Raw genomic sequence first — 21,063 nt, 5'->3', positions numbered from 1 at the left:
CAGCAAAAGTAGAGAGATGTCGTTTGTCCTTAATTCTTTGTCTCCATTAACCCCAACTCTTTGTAAGAAAGGGAAGGAGACTCAGACACTTTGAGAAGGTTTGTGGAGACTGTGAGACACAATTACACAGTTCTCTGCGGAGCTGATGGGACATGCTTTTTATTTCTAACAATAAGAGAGGAGAAAAGAGAAGGCCAAGTGGAGGGTGAAGCTTAGAGGTCACTGTTCTATCTTTGACCTGTGAAAAGAGTTTCCTGACCAAACCGAAACAGAACAGCATCTTCTCTTCCCTGACCACTGCAGCCATCAAAGCCACTCTGCTACTCTTTGGATAACTTATACGAGGACGGGAGGAAGAGACACCAGAGAGAGTCTCTTCACATCGGGGATCACAGTGGCTTCCTTTACTCTGAAATAAGTTTTTTCTAAGGGGAGCAATGTGCCAAGGGTTCTGTTTCCCTGTGGTCCTGGGTGCTGTGCTGGTGATGTTGACAGCTGGCAGCACGGGACAGAACCAGGACAGAGGCCAGCCAAGACCGTCCTGCTTCGGAGGGTTTGACCTGTACTTTGTCTTGGACAAGTGAGTTACTCATCTACCTTGCCCTGTCACCTTTGACTTTGTTTGACCTGTTTGTGGTTCAGGATGCCATGCAGAATTTGTGAAATTCTGTGCTTAGGTGAAGGTCTAATGTTTTGCTCATCAAAAACATTTTAGTCTGCAAGGTTTGTGTATGGTTTGTCTTTTAATTGTTATGTCAGTGTTAACTGGCATGATTCCTTATCTACCATGCATTTGTAAATGCCTGAGCATGATCTTAGGACAATCGCCACCGAACAAAAGAAGTCTTCCTTGATGACACTTTCAAGGAGTTGAGAATTAGCTACTAAGTGCTTGCCTGAATCAGAAATGTACATCAGAAGGTGAATTCTGAACTGTCAGATGTCAGGGACATCTGTCACTGCCAGTTACAGTGTTTACAGGGATGAAGTTGGACTTGGACTCTTTCAGAACTAAACAGTCATTCAGTCGCCCCCGGGGGTAGTAAGGTAGTTCTGTTGCCAAGACGCTGATTATTGAAAACTGTGATGTTGTGCACAACATCTCAAATAAACCATCTATTTCAATTCTTAAATTCAACTCCAGGAAAACGTTTCAGCATCACATCTTAATACTGTATTTTATTCATTTTTGAAACAAAAAACAACATATAGATTTCCTCAAAGGCAGGAATAGATTGACGTCATCAGCAAATGCTTAATTCCTTCGACTTCAATTCTCACTGTAGCACACGTTTACTAACAGTTGTGTAATGTCTCCTCAGTCACACATGGGTTGTACAGGCAAAGTATTCGGTAACTTCTAGGTCAAATGATTTCAGGTGTTTTTTCTTCTTCTGTTTGTTTATTTGACCCCGTTTGAACAGATGCCGACCTGAAGACTTACAGACTAGTTGAGTCTGGTGCCCAGGATGGGAATCCTTTATACAAACCCTCTTTAAAATACAATTACAACAGTATTATGTACCTGTAATGTTTTCTTGAGTTACATGGATCAGGAAAAGCAGAACAATGATCTCATATGGGAGCTCCTGGTGACAAACGCAAACAACTTGCACTGCTTTGCATGCCTTAACGTAATCCTCTTCACTTAGTCAAGTTGTTTTCTTTGGACTGATTCTGGGACCAGTCTCTATGCACATCTGTTCCCAATCATAAATAATTAGAATTCCAACAGCAGCCTACTATTTCCATAACTGACCTTTGTGATACCACTGGGTTTACAGTATAGATGTTTCTTCAGGACTTTTACCTCAGATATCCTCTATGTAATGCCAGTGGAGAGCACCTAAATGCTGTGAGAAACAGATCATGTTTCATATTGGACAATACTACTACATATTAGCTATGTTAGTAGAAAATAATGTATGGTACAAAGGCTATTTTCCCATGCAGATGATAGGAAGGGTCGGGTCAAAATCATTGGGGTCAACTGTGTGCTCTGACTCAATACATTAAGTAAACGATAAATGTTCAAAGTTGATGCAAATGACAACAGAATCTTGACTTTGTTAGCTTTTGTTCCATCAGGTAAATGTATCAGATTGCAGTGTTGTGTGTTAAAAAAATCTTTTAAACTAACCACTGAAACACTGTTAGAGCTGTGAAATGCGTAAATTGTTGCCTTGTTATTGAGTCTACTCTTCCTGTACTCCATTTCTAAGCAAGGCTACTACTGTATCTGGTGATTAATTTTCCATTTGACATACAGCGGAATGCCAGCAACAGGCAGACATTTCTGTGTTGGCACAACATTTAGCTTAGTGGAAACTCTGGACTCAGACAGAACCAAACGTCTCTTTTGCAGAGTTTGATCTGCAGTGTGCTCCGATTATTCGCATCTGATAACAAATGCCAAGAGTCCAAGACAAAGGCCATTGCACAGGCTGTGCGTCAGTGTTTCACGACAAGTCATCCATCGCTCTCGTAAAAAGCTTGTTTGAACTGCACACAAACTGATGCTCTTTCCCTGTCATAACTGTCTTTTTGCAGTGTCTGTCTAATCACTTCTCTTCTTCTCCTCCTCCTTCTTCTTCTGCGTGTGCAACCTTTTCTCCATTATGTCCAGATGTTCCAACTTCTCAGCCTCTTGGCTCCTCTCTGTGTATTGGGACTTATCTTGGTAACAATGGAAAAAAGAGGTGTTTGACAAATGCAACGCTGCAAGGAAGACAGCGAGACAGTAGAGAATGTAGATTATAAGTGATATCGCTATTATAGCGATAGTGATAGTTATTATAAGAATAATCTAGGTAAATCAAAAAGGAATGGACTTCATCATATGGGACGTTTGTCATAACGACTTTCTGCTGTAAATTCCCACGGGGAAACGCAATTGACTACTGGTTTTCTCAGACTCCCCATGTCCCATGATCTGAGAGAACCTTTTTAAGGTAAACCATTACAAGGTCGGGAGTTCAGTGGGTTAAATGTGATCCTCCCTATAACATAAACAATGGCAATGTTGTGTTATGAATTGGGTTAGACGTGAATAAACAACCTCTGTATCATTTGGTCAGCTGTGCTTAGTGGTGAGGTAGTGTTGTCTTAAATCCTGGCCAGACTTGTCTAATTGCAAGTATAGAAGGACTCCAGCAAGTACAGTGTAATGCCGGATAATTAACTTAACTATACAATAACACGGAGATTATTACTGGTGCATTAGAAAGGCATTGTCACGCCATGCGAAGTGATGTAACTGCTGTTCATCAGCATTAGGTCATTTATTATGTTCAAATATGGCAGGCATCTAATCGTACTGCAATGCCAGCATCTTTTCATGCACAGAGATACCAGCAACGAAGGTCTCGTTCGGGGTGGAAGGAGAGAGTGATTTTGGAGGGCATATTAGCACACCATCACATCACCATAGCCTTGTTGTACCACAACCAAGTACAGCGCAGTAACACAGCCTGGCTTTCCACTCAGGACGGGTGAAATAACTCCGAATATGTGATATATCTTTGTAGATCCGGGAGTGTTCAGCATCACTGGGAGGAAATCTATCACTTTGTCGAGCATCTGGCTCACAAGTTCATAAGGTGAGAATAGTGTTCACTATCACGGAGGTAAGGAGACAGTACACTGGACTCCATTGAAGACGTGACATTGCTAATCTGATCTCTCCTGAGTGTTTTCCTTTTCTTTGTGTCCACCTCAGTCCACAGCTGCGCATGTCCTTCATCGTGTTCTCCACAGAAGGTCGGATCCTCATGAGAATCACAGAGGACAGGTGGGTGAACACATCTACATTTAGTCATTTAGCAGACGCTCTTATCCAGAACGACTTACAGTAAGTACAGGGACATTCCCCCGAGGCAAGTAGGATAAAGTGCCTTGCCCAAGGACACGACAACGTTTGGCACGACCGGGAATCGAACTGGCAACCTTCTGATTAATAGCCCGATTCCCTAACCGCTCAGCCACATGACCCCCGAGCACGCTTTCAAGCCTCGACATGGGTGCTTCTCAACCCTTTCAGCCCTTCACACACACACTGACGTCATATCGCCATTGTGGGTCGATAAGAACAGATTCCGTATGGGAGGAATCCTCCTTTTCGGACCTTTGTTTGTTTTCAAACATCTCAATCTAAGACCACACACACATTTCAAATATGTTTGAGAATTCTGAATATCAAAACTTAAACGCAGCACAATATCCGTTCGGTGCTAGGAACTGGTAATGCTATTATTCTGGCAAACCACAGACTTTGAACATGTGGCTCACATATTGTGCGTGGTTATCTGTCTAATCTTTCCTTCGGCTCCATCCTGCCACAAAACGTCTTCGGTGTTTATTGCCTTCCTGCTATCTCATTTTACACCAGTACAGTTTCCTTACTGTCTGACTGTGCCCCGAGCCAAAAGCTCACGATATCCCATTTTCATCTCCAAGTTTTGAAACCCTCATAAAACCTTTGAAACAGAAAACTCTTTTTAAAAGAGAGACCCGTGACATATCTTCGTCAGCACTGATTGTCTTAGTCGTGTGTCGTAACTGTGCAGATGGGATTTGTAGTCTTTGTGGTGTGTCGTAACTGTGTGGCTGGGATTTGTAGTCTGATCTGTCTCTCGGTCACATCCCCCAGGGAGCGTATTCGACAGGGCCTCGAGGACCTCTATATGGTTCGTCCGGGCGGAGACACCTTCATGCACGAGGGCATCCAGAGGGTGAGCCGTCATCTGCCTCCTGAGCCGGACTTTTATCTCCAAAATCTGGCGCCAGAACAGGCTGAGAATGGAGCCAAAATGACACCTGTATCAGTCTGCATCTGTGTGTGAGAGTGATTTTCCTCTATGAACAGCTTTAAACAGCGTGTAGTGTTTCATTACAGTTTCTCTTACAGGCCAGCGAGCAGATCTACCATGGAAACTCTGAAGGTGTGAATGTGCTTTTCATCAACAAAAAAAATCCTCAAAATATTTCCTGTCGTCTCTGATCCTTCTCTGGGTCTCTGTGTCTGTCTGTTGGCAAACTTGCAGAGTTTTGATGACTTCAGTGATAAGTAACTCATTCCCCAGAGTCCTTGTTGGAAGTCTGGCTTCTAATGGAAGTGATCTGTTCATCTGTTGCTAGGCTACCGCACCGCCAGTGTCATCATCGCTCTCACGGATGGAGAGCTGCATGAGGACCTCTTCTACTATGCAGAGAGAGAGGTAGGATGCAGTGTTATTGGGAGGAGAGAGAGAGAGGTAGGATGCAGTGTTATTGGGGGGAGAGAGAGAGGTAGGATGCAGTGTTATTGGGGGGAGAGAGAGAGGCAGGATGCAGTATTATTGGGGAGAGAGCGGTAGGATGCCGTCTGATAGGACTAGAGACAGCACACATAAGGACACATGCCTAGGAGAGATAGAAAAAGAGAGTGCACATTGTAAAACAAACTATTTACTTAATGGCATAAATCCAACATTATACACGTCATCGTGGCAGCATTTTGAATCCTTAGTTTTGGTGAAAAAAAAGGAGGTCAGGGCATCTGCCAAATTGATGTCTCCCATATGGCCCGTGAATGAAAGAGACTCAGTCATTGGCCACACATCTGCAGCAGGAACCAATGATTTATCTCAGCTCAAGAAGTACTTGTGCAGGCGTGTTTGAGCAGCGTGAGTGCCATAGAGCACATGTGGACATGCAGGGCTGCAACTCACGCATGGATGAAGTGAGGCTGATGGCTCTCGTGGCTCTAAAACCCCCCCCCAGTAAGAAGATCTGCCTCATCCTAGGAAGGCTCCTCAAAGGGATTCTGTGAGGTCGGTCACACAGCGTGGAGCCAGGGCTTAGATTGCCTCTCAGGAAATTAAACATTTGGCACCGGGGTAATGAGAGGACCTAGAGGGCACAGGGCCCATTTACATCTCAGTTAAGGAACCAAACGCTCCTCTCTGAGCTACGGTACATCAGTTGTCAATACCCTTACTCCAGGATCTCTGAGCACTGAAATGCCGTGCGGTAACTGAGTCCATGTGTTGAGCCTCTTCCCTGTTTTTTTGTGTGTTTTTTTTGTCTCCTCGTCCGTGAATACCTGACAGGCCAACCGCTCGCGCAGTCTGGGGGCCACGGTGTACTGTGTAGGGGTGAAGGACTTCAACGAGACACAGGTGCGTGCTTTTTACCGCTGGGCCTTCCCACTTGCTCCGGTTAGACACGGCGGCTCAAGCTGTCCACCAGGCACAGGCCACCGGAGGTCGTGTTGGGCTGGTAGCCTAATGCTAGCCCTAATGCATGAGCCTTGTAGCCTAGCATGGGAAGTTTCAAATCTGTTTCAAGAAGGTGTGGTTTCTTTTTCGTGTTGTAGACTGCGAGGTGGTTGACACTTTGGTGACGATCTGCCGCCTGATTCGTTATCTGTCCCTAACAGCTCGCGAAGATTGCCGACAGCAAGGACCATGTCTTCCCTGTCAATGATGGCTTTGAAGCGCTGCAGGGGGTCATTGATTCGGTAAGAATGTTGCTGGAACACACACACACACACACTATCAAAACAACGTATGAAATACTGTATGAACACTCTGCCGGTCAGCCTGTATCCTATTTGCCCAAAGTAAATAGTCCCTATATTATTCTTCATCTCACCACAATGTTTCATCTACAATCCAGTGAAACACTGATTGAATAGCACTCCGGAAACAAACTAAAATAGAACGAGAATATAGCAAAAAGAAATATTCCATCCATCACGACTCACCAGGATCTGACATCCACTCACCTGCTGTGTGTCCGACTTCCCTTCTTTTGATCCTGCCGACTGGAGTCAAACCAAACACGCTACATACACGTACGCCGCGTTGTTTAGTTTCCACCTCAAAAGGTATCGACTTCTGTTTTCACAAGACTGATTGAATGAGCATCGTGGGGGTCATTGTGTGTGTGTTGGTAGGGCGGGGGTCATCATGGCTAGGGCAGTGGGCCTGCTTGCTGAGCAGCTGACCAGAGCAGGGAGGATTGCTCGCTGAGGATTCAACGGGACCAGCTGACTGTCATCTGGTGGTGATTATCTGAACGCTGAAAGCTGCTGGCCTGGATTCAAGGAAATAGGGCAGCGTGTCGTAAATCAGCCCGATGTTCAGGCGGGGGGGGGGGGGGGGGGGGGGGGGGGGGTGAGTGCATGCTTCCTTTGACAGTAAGGGTACAGGCAGGCGCATGTGTTTGGGGCAGTGCAGAAGCAGGGCATGGGTGTGGGGTAGGAACAGCCTCCATTCAAACCGAGGAGAACGTAGGAAGAGGCTCAGGGGTACAGGTAGAGGAACATGTCAGCGCCGTCACCACTACCTGAGAGTAGACGATCATCTCAACTGATTGCATTGACACGTCCGGTCGAAGCCTGGGGTTTCTTCCAAAAAACTGCCCCTTTGGACAACCCCAGGTTAACCTCTGACCCCTTTTCGTTCCTCTCCCCCAGATCCTAAGGAAGTCCTGCACTGAGATCCTTGCAGCCGAGCCCTCCAGTATCTGTGCAGGAGGTAGGTGAGCTTTGTTACAGCCTGGTCCTCTCTGACCACCACCACCACACACAAATCCGGGGGCCCCCACCTTGATGTGCATCTCAATACAGGAAGTGAAGACCCTGATTGCGTTGACAGGCCAGGACCTGAGGGCCTGCCAAACTGTGGTGAAGAACGTCTGGACGGTAGCAGTCATTTGATATGACCCTGATTAGTTCTCTGGGTTAGCGAACTGCAGTTAGGGCCAACACAGTCTACGTTCTGGTGTCAGGAACCACTCAATCATCGTCCGTCCTGCGGCCTTGCAAACCCCCTGTTTAAAGGAAGTGTTTACACGTCTGGGGTTTGCGGTATTGGCTCCAGAGCCGCTGTCCGCATACCCATGCATGATGACGTCCCGTCGACCACATGTACCGTCTCCCTCCAGGAGTCTGGGAAGGGGGATTTCATTTTAATGACCACTATGGTCAGGAGCATGGTGGCTTTCAATATGTCTGCTCACCAGAGTGTGAGATGCTCCGCGCATAGAGAGACGTAGCACTTGAACTTCACCTTCACTGTGCTGCGGGATAGCAGTCCATTGAATTTGACACTGACGTGGAATTCTACTGTGAGGCCTCCAATCCACTGCGTCTCTCAATGTCTCTTTTGTGTTTCTCGTCTCCGCGCCCAGAGTCTTTCCATGTGGTGGTGAAAGGGAACGGCTTCCTTCACGCCCGGAACGTCGACAAGGTCCTCTGCAGCTTCCGAATCAACGACACCCTCACAAAGAGTAAGTAGTAACACCTAGTCAGTGTTAGCGGATGGGGGGGGGAGGGGGTGTGTTGTGATGTGCTACTCCTCCCTACTCTGCATAGGTCAACAAACAAACAGTCATTTCCTGCAGTCCAGGAGGGAGACTTCTGGGAATGAACGGGCCTGAAGTGGGAGAGCACCGAGTAAGAGGCGGTTTGTGGCGGAATATCGACTGACTCACTGAGCGTCGAGCGCTCGTGAGCTCAGCGGGAGACGTCCTCGCCTGAGTGTGAGGCCCTGCCAGCGGGTCCTGCTGCGGCTTGGTACACTGCTTTAACAGCCTGGGCGAGGGCCAGAGCCAGGAGATAAAGGGAAAACAGCCCCGCGAACACAAGGCAGGCAAGGGGAAAAGACCTCGAGGCACATCGAAAACCCCCTCCCCCCCCACCCCCATCCCCCCCTTCCAGCTCCAGGGTCTTAAAAAGTGCTCTTAATAGGCGTGTGAGTCCCAGCCCCCCCACTCCCATGCATGCCACTCTAGGCTGTGGGAGGTGCTGCAGTAATTACAAACACAGAAGAAAGCTGAGGCCTAGCTTTGTCTGGCAGACTGAGCTGCAGGGGAGCAACAGCAGGTTTGGACCGGAAGAGTCTTTTCCACCAAACATGGTCTGGTCTCAGACTGAGGCAGATGCCATTGTGGAATCAGTCACTATGATGGTGTCCCTCGCAGCAGCTTCATTTGAAAGGAAAGTTGTTTAGTGTTCGTCAAACTACCGTTGAGTGAACAGTTGGGGCTGTTGGCATAAGTCATTTAACGGTTGTCATTTTTTGGGTTGTGCTCTGAAAATGCATGTGTGGTAATCAGCATTTTGAGCTGTAATTAAAGAGGTTATGAGAGAGAACGTCCGGTCTGTTTGGCCGGTTCATGAAGGCCTGCCAGGGGGAACTGACAAGCTCCTTTTTGCGAGCGATGACTGACGGCGAGGAAGTTTCAAGCTGGGTCTGTAATTGTTTGTGTGTGAGACATCCAGCTCTCCACAGACCGGCGGAAGTCATGGAAATAATTTAGGAAAAAAATGCCTCCTTGTGTTTGTGTGTGTCCCTCCCCCACCCCCACCCAAGCAGTCTATCCAGATATACATCCAGGGTTTATAATATGGCTGCCCTCCCTCCCAAGAGCTGCATGTTTACCTCTAAACAACTCATCCACGTTAGACGCTGCTGGGACACCCTGCTGATGAAAACATTTGGGCCCACCTGTTAGATGACAGCTTCCTGTGGGCTCTCGTGAATTACGGGAACATTTCACCTTCCCTCGGGGCCTTTCCTGTAACACTTCTAACCCCCCCCCCCCCCCTCTATCATCTTGCCCAACCCTCCCCCATCCTCCCTCCTCCTCCATCCTCCTCCTTCCTCTCCCGCCCCATCCGGAGGAAAGAGGTGGTGTGTAGCTACATGTGTCGAGCAGCTGAATGGTTGTCTGGGTCCTTGTCTCCAGAAAGAGCAGCCGCATACACAGGCCCCCTGAGCTCAGAGAGGACCAATCAGCCGCACACATAGGCTCCCTGGACCAATCAGAGACGAGCAGAATGAGGCTCCAGCACTTGCAGCTCAGCCCCGTGACAAGGACGACGTGATGAGAATGATATGGACCTTAATATGAATATGAAGTTTGAGCAGGGTTCATCAGGACGGGTCAGCGTTCGGTTCGAGTTACGAGCTCTGCGATTGGTGGAATCAGGCTCGGCCATTTCCTGTGCTTTATTGAAGCATTGAAAAATGCTGAGCACATGCCTGTCTACAGCTCCCAGTAAAACACGACCTTCCACTACGCTCAGGGCATAAACATTGCAATAAAGTGCTGCGACACAGACAAGGACTGTTTGCCAGCATCCCGACCCCTGAAGTATCACACAGTCCAAATGAAAGGAGACACAAGCAGTGTAGGTATTTTGACCCTGGACGTTTCTTTATAAAGAGTTCCGTACTGTCAGTCCTCTATGGGCCTTGCAAGGCCGTCGGCCTCCTTTGATGGTTTCGGTCAGTGCAGGGTTCAGGGTGGGAGCCCGTGGGCGTGAACCCTGGGATGATATCAGGCTGAGTTTGTGTTGGCCCAGAAACTTGTTTGGCAGGCAGCAGTTGATCTCCTCCCGCTTCCTGATTCCAGCTCCTCTTCTCCCACCTCGCTCCTCCTCCTCCTCCCTCTCTCCTCCTTCCTCTTCCTCCTCCCTCTTCCTCCTCCTTCCTTTCCCCCCCCCCTCTCCCTCCTTCTTTCCCCCTCTCCTCCCCCCACGCTCCTCCTCTCCTCCCTCCACGCTCCTCCTTTCCTCCCTCCTCCTCTTTCCCCCTCCCTCCTCCTCTCTCTCCTGCATGCTGTTGCTCCAGAGGAGAGAGCGTAGAGCCGTGGTGGTTTCCTCAGGACTGGGGTATGTCCAGTCTGAGCCAGGACAAACACGGGGCCGCGGGCGAGGACGATCCCTGGATCTCTCCTCCGGAGAGACACAGCGAATCGAGACCCTTCTCGTACGCAAGGCTACCGTGTGGTTTCAATCAGTGTGCTCATCTTGGCTTTTAAGGGTCTGTTTTCGACACAGCGTGCTTAAGCAAAACTGGGCGTGTCTTCAGGGTTAAACGGGTCTGTCAGGGTTGATGGGTAAATATGACATCACCCAACAGATGTCCAAAACAAATCCTATCACTGTGCATCACTTATAATCCAACAACACTCTTGTTCAAAGTTCTACCCCCAGATGTAATATCAACAGATTGCTTAAAATTCCCTCAGGACTCCAGATCGTGGTGTTTTGATTTCTCGTAATCTCTTCCAGCTTGGCGACAGCAGTTGTGTGTCTAGTGTCTAGGTGTTGTGTGTCGAGTGTCTCTCACTGACCGGTCTCTCCTCCGCTCCTCCTCCAGTGGTGAAGCCCCTGGTGGTGGAGGACACGTATCTCCTATGTCCCGCTCCCGTCCTGAACGAAGAGGGCATGTAAGTATCGCCATGACAACACACCTCCCATTTCCTTCCTACTTCCCACCCGCAGGCAGAAAACGTGCGGAGCCTCTCGCGTCTTTGTGTCTACAGGGCGGCCAGCCTCTACGTCAGCATGAACGAAGGCCTCAGCTTCATCTCCAGCTCAGTCACCATCACTACAGTGGGCTGTGTGAGTACATGCCTGTTATGGCAGTGGTTGGGCTGGGTTAACCAAGGCCAGAAAGGCTAAGGCCAAGCCTGATACCCACAGCACACTCGGAAGATAAACATCTCTGTTTTTCTCTCTGTCTCTCCCTCCCCTTCCTCTCTCTCTCCCTTTTCTCTCCCTCTCAATCCTCTCCACCCCATCTCTCTCTCTGTCTCTCCCTCTATTTCCCCTTCCTCTCTCTCCCCCTCTTCTCTCCCTCCCCACCCCATCTCTCTCGTCTCTCCCTCTCTTTCCCCTTCCTTCCTCTCTCTCCCTTTTCCTCTCCCTCTCTCCACCACATCTCTCTCTGTCTCTCTCTCCCCCTTCCCTCCTTCGCGCCTCCCTCGACCGCCCCAGTCTGATGGGACCATCCTGGCCATAGCTCTGCTCATCCTGATGCTGCTGCTGGTCCTGGCCCTTCTCTGGTGGTTCTGGCCTCTGTGCTGCACTGTGGTGAGTCGACCTTGACGACGCACTGGCTTCACAAACGCTCTCTACACACTCAAACCGCTACAGAAGAACAATTATCTCACATGAGGTGATGGGATACCACATCTTTGGTCTCTGAAGAGACAGAACTTCTCTGACAGGATTGAGGACAGTATCCAGTGACACTGCCCTGAGTCTTGGTATGAAGTGTTTTTTAGATTAGTTTGGTCTGAACGAGCCCCCCTCCCGGGCACCTTGTTGACCTGAACAACAGGGGGGACAGTACATAGAATCGGTGGGAGATGGGAGTCCTTGGGCCCCAGTCCTCTGGACCCCAGTAGATTTAGTGAGTCTATTATCACCAGGGCTCAAGGTCATCGGGTACAGGTGTGCTGAAGTAATTAGCGTGTCTGTTGAAGGAATCTGTGCCCCTGAGGGGTCACAGACTTGTTGACCCCTCAAGACTGGGGTGTGAAACTTGGCCACAACCACTCACAATCCTCTACTCTATACCTCAGCCACACCCAGAGTGAAGGGAGGTTAACAGGATTCCTTGTGGAAAGATCTTGAGTGAAGAGTCCTTCATGTGATATAATGAGCAGCTGGGCACAACTGCGGCAGCTGACATCATTTCCCCTGGTCCAGCATAACACACAGCTCTGTTTACAATGCGCAGATGAACCATCCGAATCCTTCTGGACTTTATTTATTAAGGCCTCTTTAGGCGTGGATGGATTTGAAGTGGAAGAGCCTTGGTCTCTTTCATGAGTCAAAAAAAAGAAGGCAACATCCAATCCAAATCAGTTTTTACGAGTTTGGAAACAGAAAAAGTTGGAAAAAACCTGGGAGAGATGTCAACTTTTACAACATGACTTTCTCTCCATACTTTCACTTTTTGTCAGTTATTTTCAGTTGAAGCCCTTGCCCAGCACTGTTTGGGAAAGTGATGCTAGGTAACCATGGGAAATCAGCTTAGGCTGTGGCCAAACAGCCTTCTAGCTCAGAGGAAAATAAGCATAATGTCAAGTCATTAATATTCATTAATCTCACGGTTTCCTTCTCCAGGAGGAAGCATGGGATGGTACCATGTTATGAGGACTACAAACTGTTGCGTCATATTGGAGACTACTATCTTACAATATGATGACTTGAGGCCCATACAAAAGGACATAGTTGTATGTATGTATGTGAAGGAGAGTTACCTGTTCTTATCAGAAGCAGGTTTCACAGTTGGTTCCGTGGAATTCCTCTCTGTTTCAAAACAAAAGGACAAGGCACACTTAAAGCATATGTTTGTGTCCCACCTTCCTCCTCTAACCAGCAGTCCAGGTCCAGAGTCTGCCTGGCAGATTTCTTGGTCAACACAAATCTCTAGTAAACAGAGGAAAGGAAAAAAACTATTCCTGAGCAACGTGTCTTTATGTAACCTTGTTTTTGCCCCAGGATTGGTTATATATTAAGTGAATATAAAATAATTTAATTTGAAGCATGTTTTTCTACTACAACTAAAACCCTGCCCCCTTCTTCTGTGCCCCCCCCCCCCCTCCCCAGATCATCCATGAGCCCCCACCTCCAGTGATAGAAGACAGCTCGGTAAGAAAAACTATTTTGTTGTTTGAGTGAGATTGTGCAACAGGAGAACATTTTCCATCCCCTGTTACAGAATGACATAGTTGTGAATGCAATGGCTTAACGTTAAACAGAGTAAGTAGCACAAGTTCTTTTTGGGGCTAAACTGCCGTTTTTGGAGGAAGTTTTGGAGTTCATTGAATAATCTTCATGTAGACAATATGGTATTTGTAGGGGCCAGGAATTATTTCTTTGTATTATTGTTTACTGTTGTGTGGTTGCGGCGTGATGGAGTCACGTGGGTATGGGCGGTGACACTCAATTAGTGTTAAAGCTCATGTACACCTGTGCACCTGTGGGCTTGTATGTAGGAAGAGGGGGTGAATGGGTCGCCTTACTTTTTGTGGACCGCAAACATTTTTTGATCAACAACATTTTTCCAGATCACTGTAACTATTTTTGACTATGATTTCTGGACATTCAAATACTTTAATACTTTTCAGCAATTAAAGCCACGTCAACGCTTTTCTTGGATCTCTGCGAATCTTTTCATTTAACAGCGCGTCAGCTTACGAAGCAACCCAACCTCAGCCTCTCAGCGACTTTAAGTTTGTCCCATGTAGTCGCTACAGTATTGTTAAACATACCTTGAGCACTGAGGAAAGGTGGTTCGTTGACTTAGGCCTTTGATATCCCTGTTTCACGTACATATTTAACAACTATTGTGTGATAATCATGCCAATGTCTTTCCAGCCAACTCAATCTGAATATACTGTAACTAAATTTTTTCTGATCCTGTTTTTGACTTACAGTTATGGTTTCAATTATTCAGAGAAAAATCTAATATCTTTGTGAATCATGTCTACCCTCAGGGATTTTAAAAGTGAAGCCTAATCAGATGAATATGGCTTTTCATAGAGATAAACACATTCACTGCAACAGTGAGGAAATCAACGTAACTGAACACAAACAACAAACTATTTTTCCCTGTCAACAAGTGAGAGCTGTTTGAACTCAGTAAGTAGGCTCCACAGACCAGTGAGTGTCTGTGAGGTAACCAGCGTGATGGCGTCAGAAAGTGCTTCCATCAGTCGTGAGTGGGAGGGCAGGGCTTTGGAGAGATGAGGTAGAGCCCGACTGAGCAGGGAGTACAGAAGAAAACTGCAGAGATAAGGCTGATAACAGGTGGGGAAGGAAGGGGTTTAGAGTGCATCATTTGCCGTGCCAAATGATGTTGTGTCCTTGGGCGAGGCACTTCACCCTACTTGCCTCGGGGGGGAATGTCCTTGTACTTACTGTGCGTTGCTCTGGATAAGAGCGTTTGCTAAATGACTAAATGTAATCATGCCATATGAAGAAAAGGTAAAACTGTAGCGTGACGGAAAGAAACGAAAAGCGTCGGCATGTTGAGACTTGATCTTCCCTCTCACCTCCCGCTCTCCCTGCCTCTCCGATCAGGATGAAGAGGAGGACGGGGGGCCTAAGAAAAGGTGGCCCACGGTGGACGCCTCCTACTACGGGGGCAGGGGCGTGGGGGGCATCAAGAGGATGGAGGTGAGATGCCCTGGAGTTGATAGGTTTGGTTTGAACATCCGGCGAGGACAAAAAAAAATGTATGACCTCATATGCTAACACTAGCTAATTATTGGTGGGAGGAAATTTCCATAATCTCTTGACGTTGGTTAGGGATCTTTCTTTTCTGTTCACCACATAAAACGGACACCTCTGGAGAATACATCTGTTTAGACGTGTATCTGAATGCGCTGGAGAGTACAGAGCTGGGTTGTCTGTGGCTCCCTCAGGTGCGCTGGGGGGAGAAGGGCTCCACTGAGGAAGGGGCCAAGCTGGAGAAGGCTAAGAACGCCAAGGTGAAGATGCCTGAGCAGGACGACGCTCAGCCCACCGTGCGGGTGCTCAACAACGGCATGCGGAAACCCCACGGCCCTCACAAGTGGTACTCCCCCATCAAGGTACTGCCCCCCCATCATCACCTCCCTGCTGTATGACTACCTGTATGATTAGCCTGGGTTCTGCTCCTCTCTTTCACTAACCGTCTCCGGATGAGGGCATCCCTCACTGAATTGCTCCTCTCAAGGTTTCTTACCATTTTTGTTTTCCTCCTCTAGTGTATTTTTCTGGGAGTTTTTCCTCGTTTTCCTTGAGGAGTTTGGGTTGGTTGAGGGGCAGTTCTATGGGCATAGGTGAAGCCCCTCTGTGACATTGCTTGTAAAAAGGGCTGTAAAATACATTTTGATTTGAGGTACTCTTCCTCATCATCATTATCGTAAATCATCAAAGCAGATCCAATCTCTGCCTGGCAGTGGAGGGACAGACTACGGCAGGACACTGAAGCCGCTTCGCTGGGTGTAGAAGCTGACCACGTTCTGGTGAGGTGGCGGGCGCTCTGGAAAGTGTAGTCCCAGTGAAGGCGACCAGGCGAGGGTTAAAGGCATTGTTCTGTTCTCCCCTGGCAGTCAGCAGGGGAGCTCTGATAGAAAACCAACCCCAGCTGAGCTGTGCTCCGGGGGACAGCACAGCCAACATTTCAGTGAGGGAAAACAGATTCTTTCAGTTTGCGCTGTCCCTCTCCCTCGATCTCCTGGTGCTGGCTGCAGCCGTGCAGAACTGACAAGGAGCAAAGAAAGAAAATTTGAAGTGGATAAGTGCGTAATTTAGGTCATGTGTTTAATCATTGAATCAAACTCAGAGGGGTTTTTTGGGGGGTGACGTCGGGGCTAAGAAATGCCTCGAATGAGAGAGAAAGCTGAGCTCGGGCGGTCGGATGAGCCAGGAGCCTGTGTGTGATCTCCTCCCTCTCTCCACCGTAGGGCAAACTGGACGCCCTGTGGGTGCTGCTGAGGAGAGGCTACGACCGCGTGTCGCTGATGAGACCACACCCAGGGGACAAGGTGAGAGAACCAGGAACCATGTCTCGGGTCACAATGTCACGTGTCAGTGCCGTGTGTACAATTGCTTGTGAAGAAAAAAACGTTTTCAAAAGTACAGAGGTTTCAATAGTGGACTTTGTTATTACTTAAACTATGCACCTATACACAGTTAACTCCCCTCCACCCTCGACTAATAACTCAGTCTGAATTGGTCTTTAGTGGAGTATGAATTAGGGTAGTATAGGGTTGGCAGGAGTACATTGTTAAGCACCATAAGAGGTTGTGAATATAAGACAGCTGTTGGCCATAAAGCACGCATAGAAATAGAGGCTGCTGGGAACTTTGTGGTGAGTTGGCACTCAGACTGCAGTACGTAGCTCCAATGCATACCAGCTTAAAGAATTCCCGTGGTCTGGTCAAGTCATTATAGAGACCCGGCTCCCCCGCTCTTCCACAGAACTGTAGATTCAGGGGGCAGGGCTGACTCATCTGCCTGACCTGTGCTGCTCAGAGATCGGGCTGTGGGGATGCAGTGCTGTGGCTGGGCCTTGGGGATGTGGGGGGGAGTCATCCTCTGGTCTATACTCCCTTTTCCTAACAACAAGCTGGGATACGAGTTCAGGGTGGGGAAAAATGCATATTCAGCCCGATTGGGAATTATGTAATTTGGAGGTTTGGTTGGCACGTACAGTATAATTACTCAGAAATGTGCTGTGAGTGCATGTTGTGCAACAGGCTTGATTTACTCGTGTTTGTTTACTGTACATGTTCATGAAGCGGTGTGGTTCATTGTGCAAAGGAGGTGGTTTTACTGGAACTGGGAGGTTGTGGCTGTAAGACTCTGCTCACGCTCACACGGACGCAGGAAGAAGAAGAAGACAGAACCGATACGGAACTTCTGTTTTATAGAGCTGTTTCTTCCTGCTGTTTGATAGCAATAGATAAAAGGAGGAGACATGTTTAGCCGTCTCCTCCTGCTGACGAGCTACTAAACAGTTCCTAATGAAGAGAGCGGGAGAACAGTCTCCATTAAGCTGTTCTTTAGTACACAGGAAGCTGTTCTTTAGTACACAGGAAGCCAGGTGGAGAGTGCTATATGTTGCTTGATGACTCTCGGTAAACAAGCCTGCTCTGGTTGCAATTAGGATATCTACAAGTATTGCTTTTATAGTTTCCCCTGGTGTGATGGAGACAGGCTGAAGTAGGTTCTGGTCCCCACCCCTTACCCACCCCCACCCCCACCCCCACCCCCACCCCCACCCCCACCCCCACCCCCAGCCCCACCCCCAGCCCCACCCCCACCCCCACCCCCACCCCCACCCCCAGCCCCACCCCCAGCCCCAGCCCTCTACCCATCCCTAGCCTCTGCCAGGCCTTCTTATTCCCCTGAGTCTCCAGAGGCTAGTGGAGAGAACACAAAGTATACCTTTCTAGATGAGAGAAGCACAGTTTTCCTTTGTCAGAGCCTCTTTACTGAGTCTCTCAAGACCAGAGTGTTGTTTTATTTTAATGACCTAAAGAAACCAATTTAACTTACCACACAACAACAACTGAATTAGCTTGAGACACTTAAACAATTTGGTCTTGGTCTTTATATGTTGTGGTACAAAATTACATAAGAGAGTAGAATACATAATGGATATTGTTGCACCAACAGACAATCTAAGAGAGACAAGTACTCATAATTCCCAGTAGATTTGTCACCAAACGACAACCATGTTACATATTTCAAGAAGTCAAAAGGGCAAAACCCAATTAATGGTACATACAGTACAATACACTGTACAATACACTGTGTGGTGAGTTTGGGGAATTCAGGTCCTGATCTGAGTAACCTAGCAGAGTGGGCCTCTGTGGAGCAGCCTGAGCTCTTACACCAGAGGGGCCCGTTACAGAGAGTAGTGGCTGCTAGCTGTCCTCCCACTAAGTCATCCACAGGGGAACCATCAACAGCTCTATAGAGGAGAAACATAGAGCATCTCTATAGAGTGAAACAGAGCATCTCTATAAAGTGAAACAGAGCATCTCTATAGAGTGAAACAGAGCATCTCTATAAAGTGAAACATAGAGCATCTCTATCAAGGTAAAACATAGAGCAGCTTTATAGTGAGCTACGTTTTAAGGGAGATACTGACTTTGCCAAATGTCTGATTAGGTTATACACCAGATTTAGACACGAGACACACTTGTAATTACAGCCTATTTACTGTAAACAATCCAGTCAAATGACGTCCGTGTACACTACATACACGCTTCCTAAAACTTTGGTCGCCGTGGGAGCATCTGGTTCATCCATCAGTCCTTTTGATTTGTAACAGTAAGAAGCCAGAGGCATTTTTATGCTTCTATCTAATTCATCTGACGAGCCCAAGTGTCAAAGCAATAAAGAACTGTACACGTGTGCTTCGTCAAGGCAACAAGACAGGAGAGACCATGACGAAGTGTTAGTTTAGCTGAGCGAGGGGGGGGGCGCGGGGGGGGGGGGCTCCTCCTGACTCGCTGCTTTACTGTACAACACCAGACTCTTCTGCGACCCCGTCTGCAGGAAGTGCTGTAGGTGTGTACAGTATTTAGGAGGCGCTGCATTTCCTCCGGCCTAGATTTGTGAATCAGAGATTTATTCCCACAGATGTGTTTCCTTAAACCGTGTTTTGATTGGTCGTTTCAGGGTCGATGCATGAACTTCACCAGGGTCCCTTCCAGTCCTCCTCCACGCTACCCAAACTACAACCATCATCCATCCCTTACCTACAACCCATCCAGAGCCTGCAGTCCTCCCACGCCCCCCTGCAGCCCTCCTTCCTCCCCCTCTCCCTCCTCCACCCTGCCCCCACTGCCCTCGACCCTGCCTCCTCTCTTCACCTCGCCATCTCCCCCCATCACACCCCCTCCTTACACCCCCCCTCCGACTCGGGCTCTCCCGCCGGCCGCTCTGTGCATAGCTCCTCCCCCGGTATCCCCGCCCAGCCCCCCTCCCCCCGCCTCCCCCACCGGCTCGCTGCCCCCGCCCCCGCAGGGACCTCCTCCAGGGAGAGCCCCGCCCCCGTCTCGCCGGCCGCCACGCCCCTCTCTGTGAGCCCAGCCAATGAGGGGGGAGAGAGGGACACGGGGGGCCGGGAATGCATATAACTCTAAAAGGTGATGTCCCAGAGACACGCTGCCTCCCCTCAGCCTGCCTGGCTGGATATGAGAGTGGCTGAGACACCTGTGATTTACCCGTACGTGGATGAACGTTATACCGACTCGTTTCTCACAGATATTTGTCTACAGGGGCTCGCGTACACATCTAGCCCAACAGCACAACGATAGGTCAAGCTTGAAGTTATAGACTGCAACTGCTGGAGCTGTCCCCTGGGACGCTGAACACAAACGGCCTTGCGCCCTCTACTGGACGGGGGTGACAAGGCGAGGCCGAGGCTTCAGACTGTTGCTTTTGTTTACCAAACGAACCGACTCTCTTGAGGAGGGGCTCAGTTGGGATCACGTGAGAAAATGTTGAGATTACAGGAAATGAATTTCCAGAGCAAACACAAGTTGCTCTCCTTGTTTGGACCATCGCTCTGTTCAGGACCTAGACTAGGCCGGATGGGATACTTTAGGGACAAGTAGGTCTACTCTTTACTCATCAGTTTATAGCTTTTCCATCCTTATGAATCAGGTTGATGCGAATCACAAGCTGTGTTGTTTAAACCAAGCTAATGTTTCTGTCACTGTTTACAAGATTTGGACGTTTCTTTGTTTAAGTGATATCTCATTGAACTCCAAGGGGTTTTAGCAATATTTTCATGCATGTGACGGTGTTTCACTTTGTTTGATAGCCATCTTAGTTCATTGCGTAAAAATGTTTATACATTTAATACCGGTGTGAATTTTGATACATTGAAAAATGTGTTATGTTTTTGTGCCTAACTATGTTGTATTTGCATTAGAGATTGATTGTTGGAGTGAGCGAGTTATTCTTTGCAAATAAATACATGTATCGTATGTTAATATTGTGTTTAAGTGTTGCACAGATTCTGTGTTCTAAGTAATTTTATACGTGACCTGCACTTTCACCTCATCAGAGACCTGTGTGTGAGATAAGCGTCGTAAGACCAAGTTGCATTCGACTTTGTCTAGAGAGTAACACATTTAATTTCACAGAGTATGTAAATGCAGCGACAGAGTTACAGTTCTTTCCATTGAAATTGTTTCAACCCTTTGAAAACTGGAGTGCCACAGGGTTGAGTGAGTTCACAGTGGCATTAATCATATACTGCTGCGGAGAGCCTGCTGCAGAGTGACTATGTCGCTAGCAGTGCACGCGGGCTGTCTCACCCCTTATACATGCAATGAAAACAGCACTGGGATAACAGCATCCAGATGTTCATATGTTGAATTATGTCACATGCACAAACGGAGTGAGCTATCTCGGAAAATAGCCATCATCTGATCCACAGGAAATAAGGACAGGCGGGGGAAAAGGCCTGCCAGTGTTCATTATACATGACATAATTGTGTTTTTGGGAACAGTGTGAAAAGGGGACCTGTCGGATTGAAAAAAGCCATGATTCCTTATTGTCATCAGACCTAAACAACTCTTTATATAATACCTTATAGTTCCACATTTATGTGGGGAGCATATGCAGAATACTTTCCATGATTTTCAATAAGCTACAAAGAAGATGTGTCTATGCCCTCACTGACCCCCACTTTCTGTTGCCAAACTCACAATGCAAGAAATGTCTTGGCCCTGCGTTTTATTTCTTTTAGCCTCTCCAA

At 47.9% G+C, this 21,063-nt stretch overlaps 1 protein-coding gene across 1 annotated transcript; it reads left to right on the top strand.

Annotated features, from left to right (window-relative positions):
* Positions 1 to 76: 76 nt before the first annotated feature.
* Positions 77 to 20,619, top strand: antxr1a (ANTXR cell adhesion molecule 1a). Its single transcript, XM_047016007.1, has 18 exons — positions 77 to 580; positions 3,528 to 3,599; positions 3,719 to 3,790; positions 4,649 to 4,730; positions 4,907 to 4,940; positions 5,137 to 5,216; positions 6,090 to 6,158; positions 6,419 to 6,499; positions 7,460 to 7,520; positions 8,176 to 8,274; positions 11,154 to 11,223; positions 11,320 to 11,398; positions 11,774 to 11,869; positions 13,397 to 13,438; positions 14,873 to 14,968; positions 15,217 to 15,384; positions 16,243 to 16,323; positions 18,971 to 20,619. The coding sequence occupies exons 1-18, from the start codon at positions 438 to 440 to the stop codon at positions 19,376 to 19,378; spliced, it is 1,833 nt and encodes a 610-aa protein (XP_046871963.1). The 5' UTR covers positions 77 to 437; the 3' UTR covers positions 19,379 to 20,619.
* Positions 20,620 to 21,063: the final 444 nt, after the last annotated feature.

This window comes from Hypomesus transpacificus, unplaced genomic scaffold (genome assembly GCF_021917145.1).
Source record: "Hypomesus transpacificus isolate Combined female unplaced genomic scaffold, fHypTra1 scaffold_31, whole genome shotgun sequence".
Taxonomy (NCBI): domain Eukaryota; kingdom Metazoa; phylum Chordata; class Actinopteri; order Osmeriformes; family Osmeridae; genus Hypomesus; species Hypomesus transpacificus.
Note: the sequence above shows the minus strand (reverse complement) of the source record. Positions and strands in the feature narration are given on the sequence as shown.

Coding starts and splice junctions, on each gene's coding strand:
- antxr1a (XM_047016007.1), top strand. CDS start 438: ATGTGCCAAGGGTTCTGTTTCCCTGTGGTCCTGGGTGCTGTGCTGGTG. Junction 581..3,527: donor CTGTACTTTGTCTTGGACAA/GTGAGTTACTCA, acceptor ATATCTTTGTAG/ATCCGGGAGTGTTCAGCATC. Junction 6,500..7,459: donor TGCAGGGGGTCATTGATTCG/GTAAGAATGTTG, acceptor CCTCTCCCCCAG/ATCCTAAGGAAGTCCTGCAC.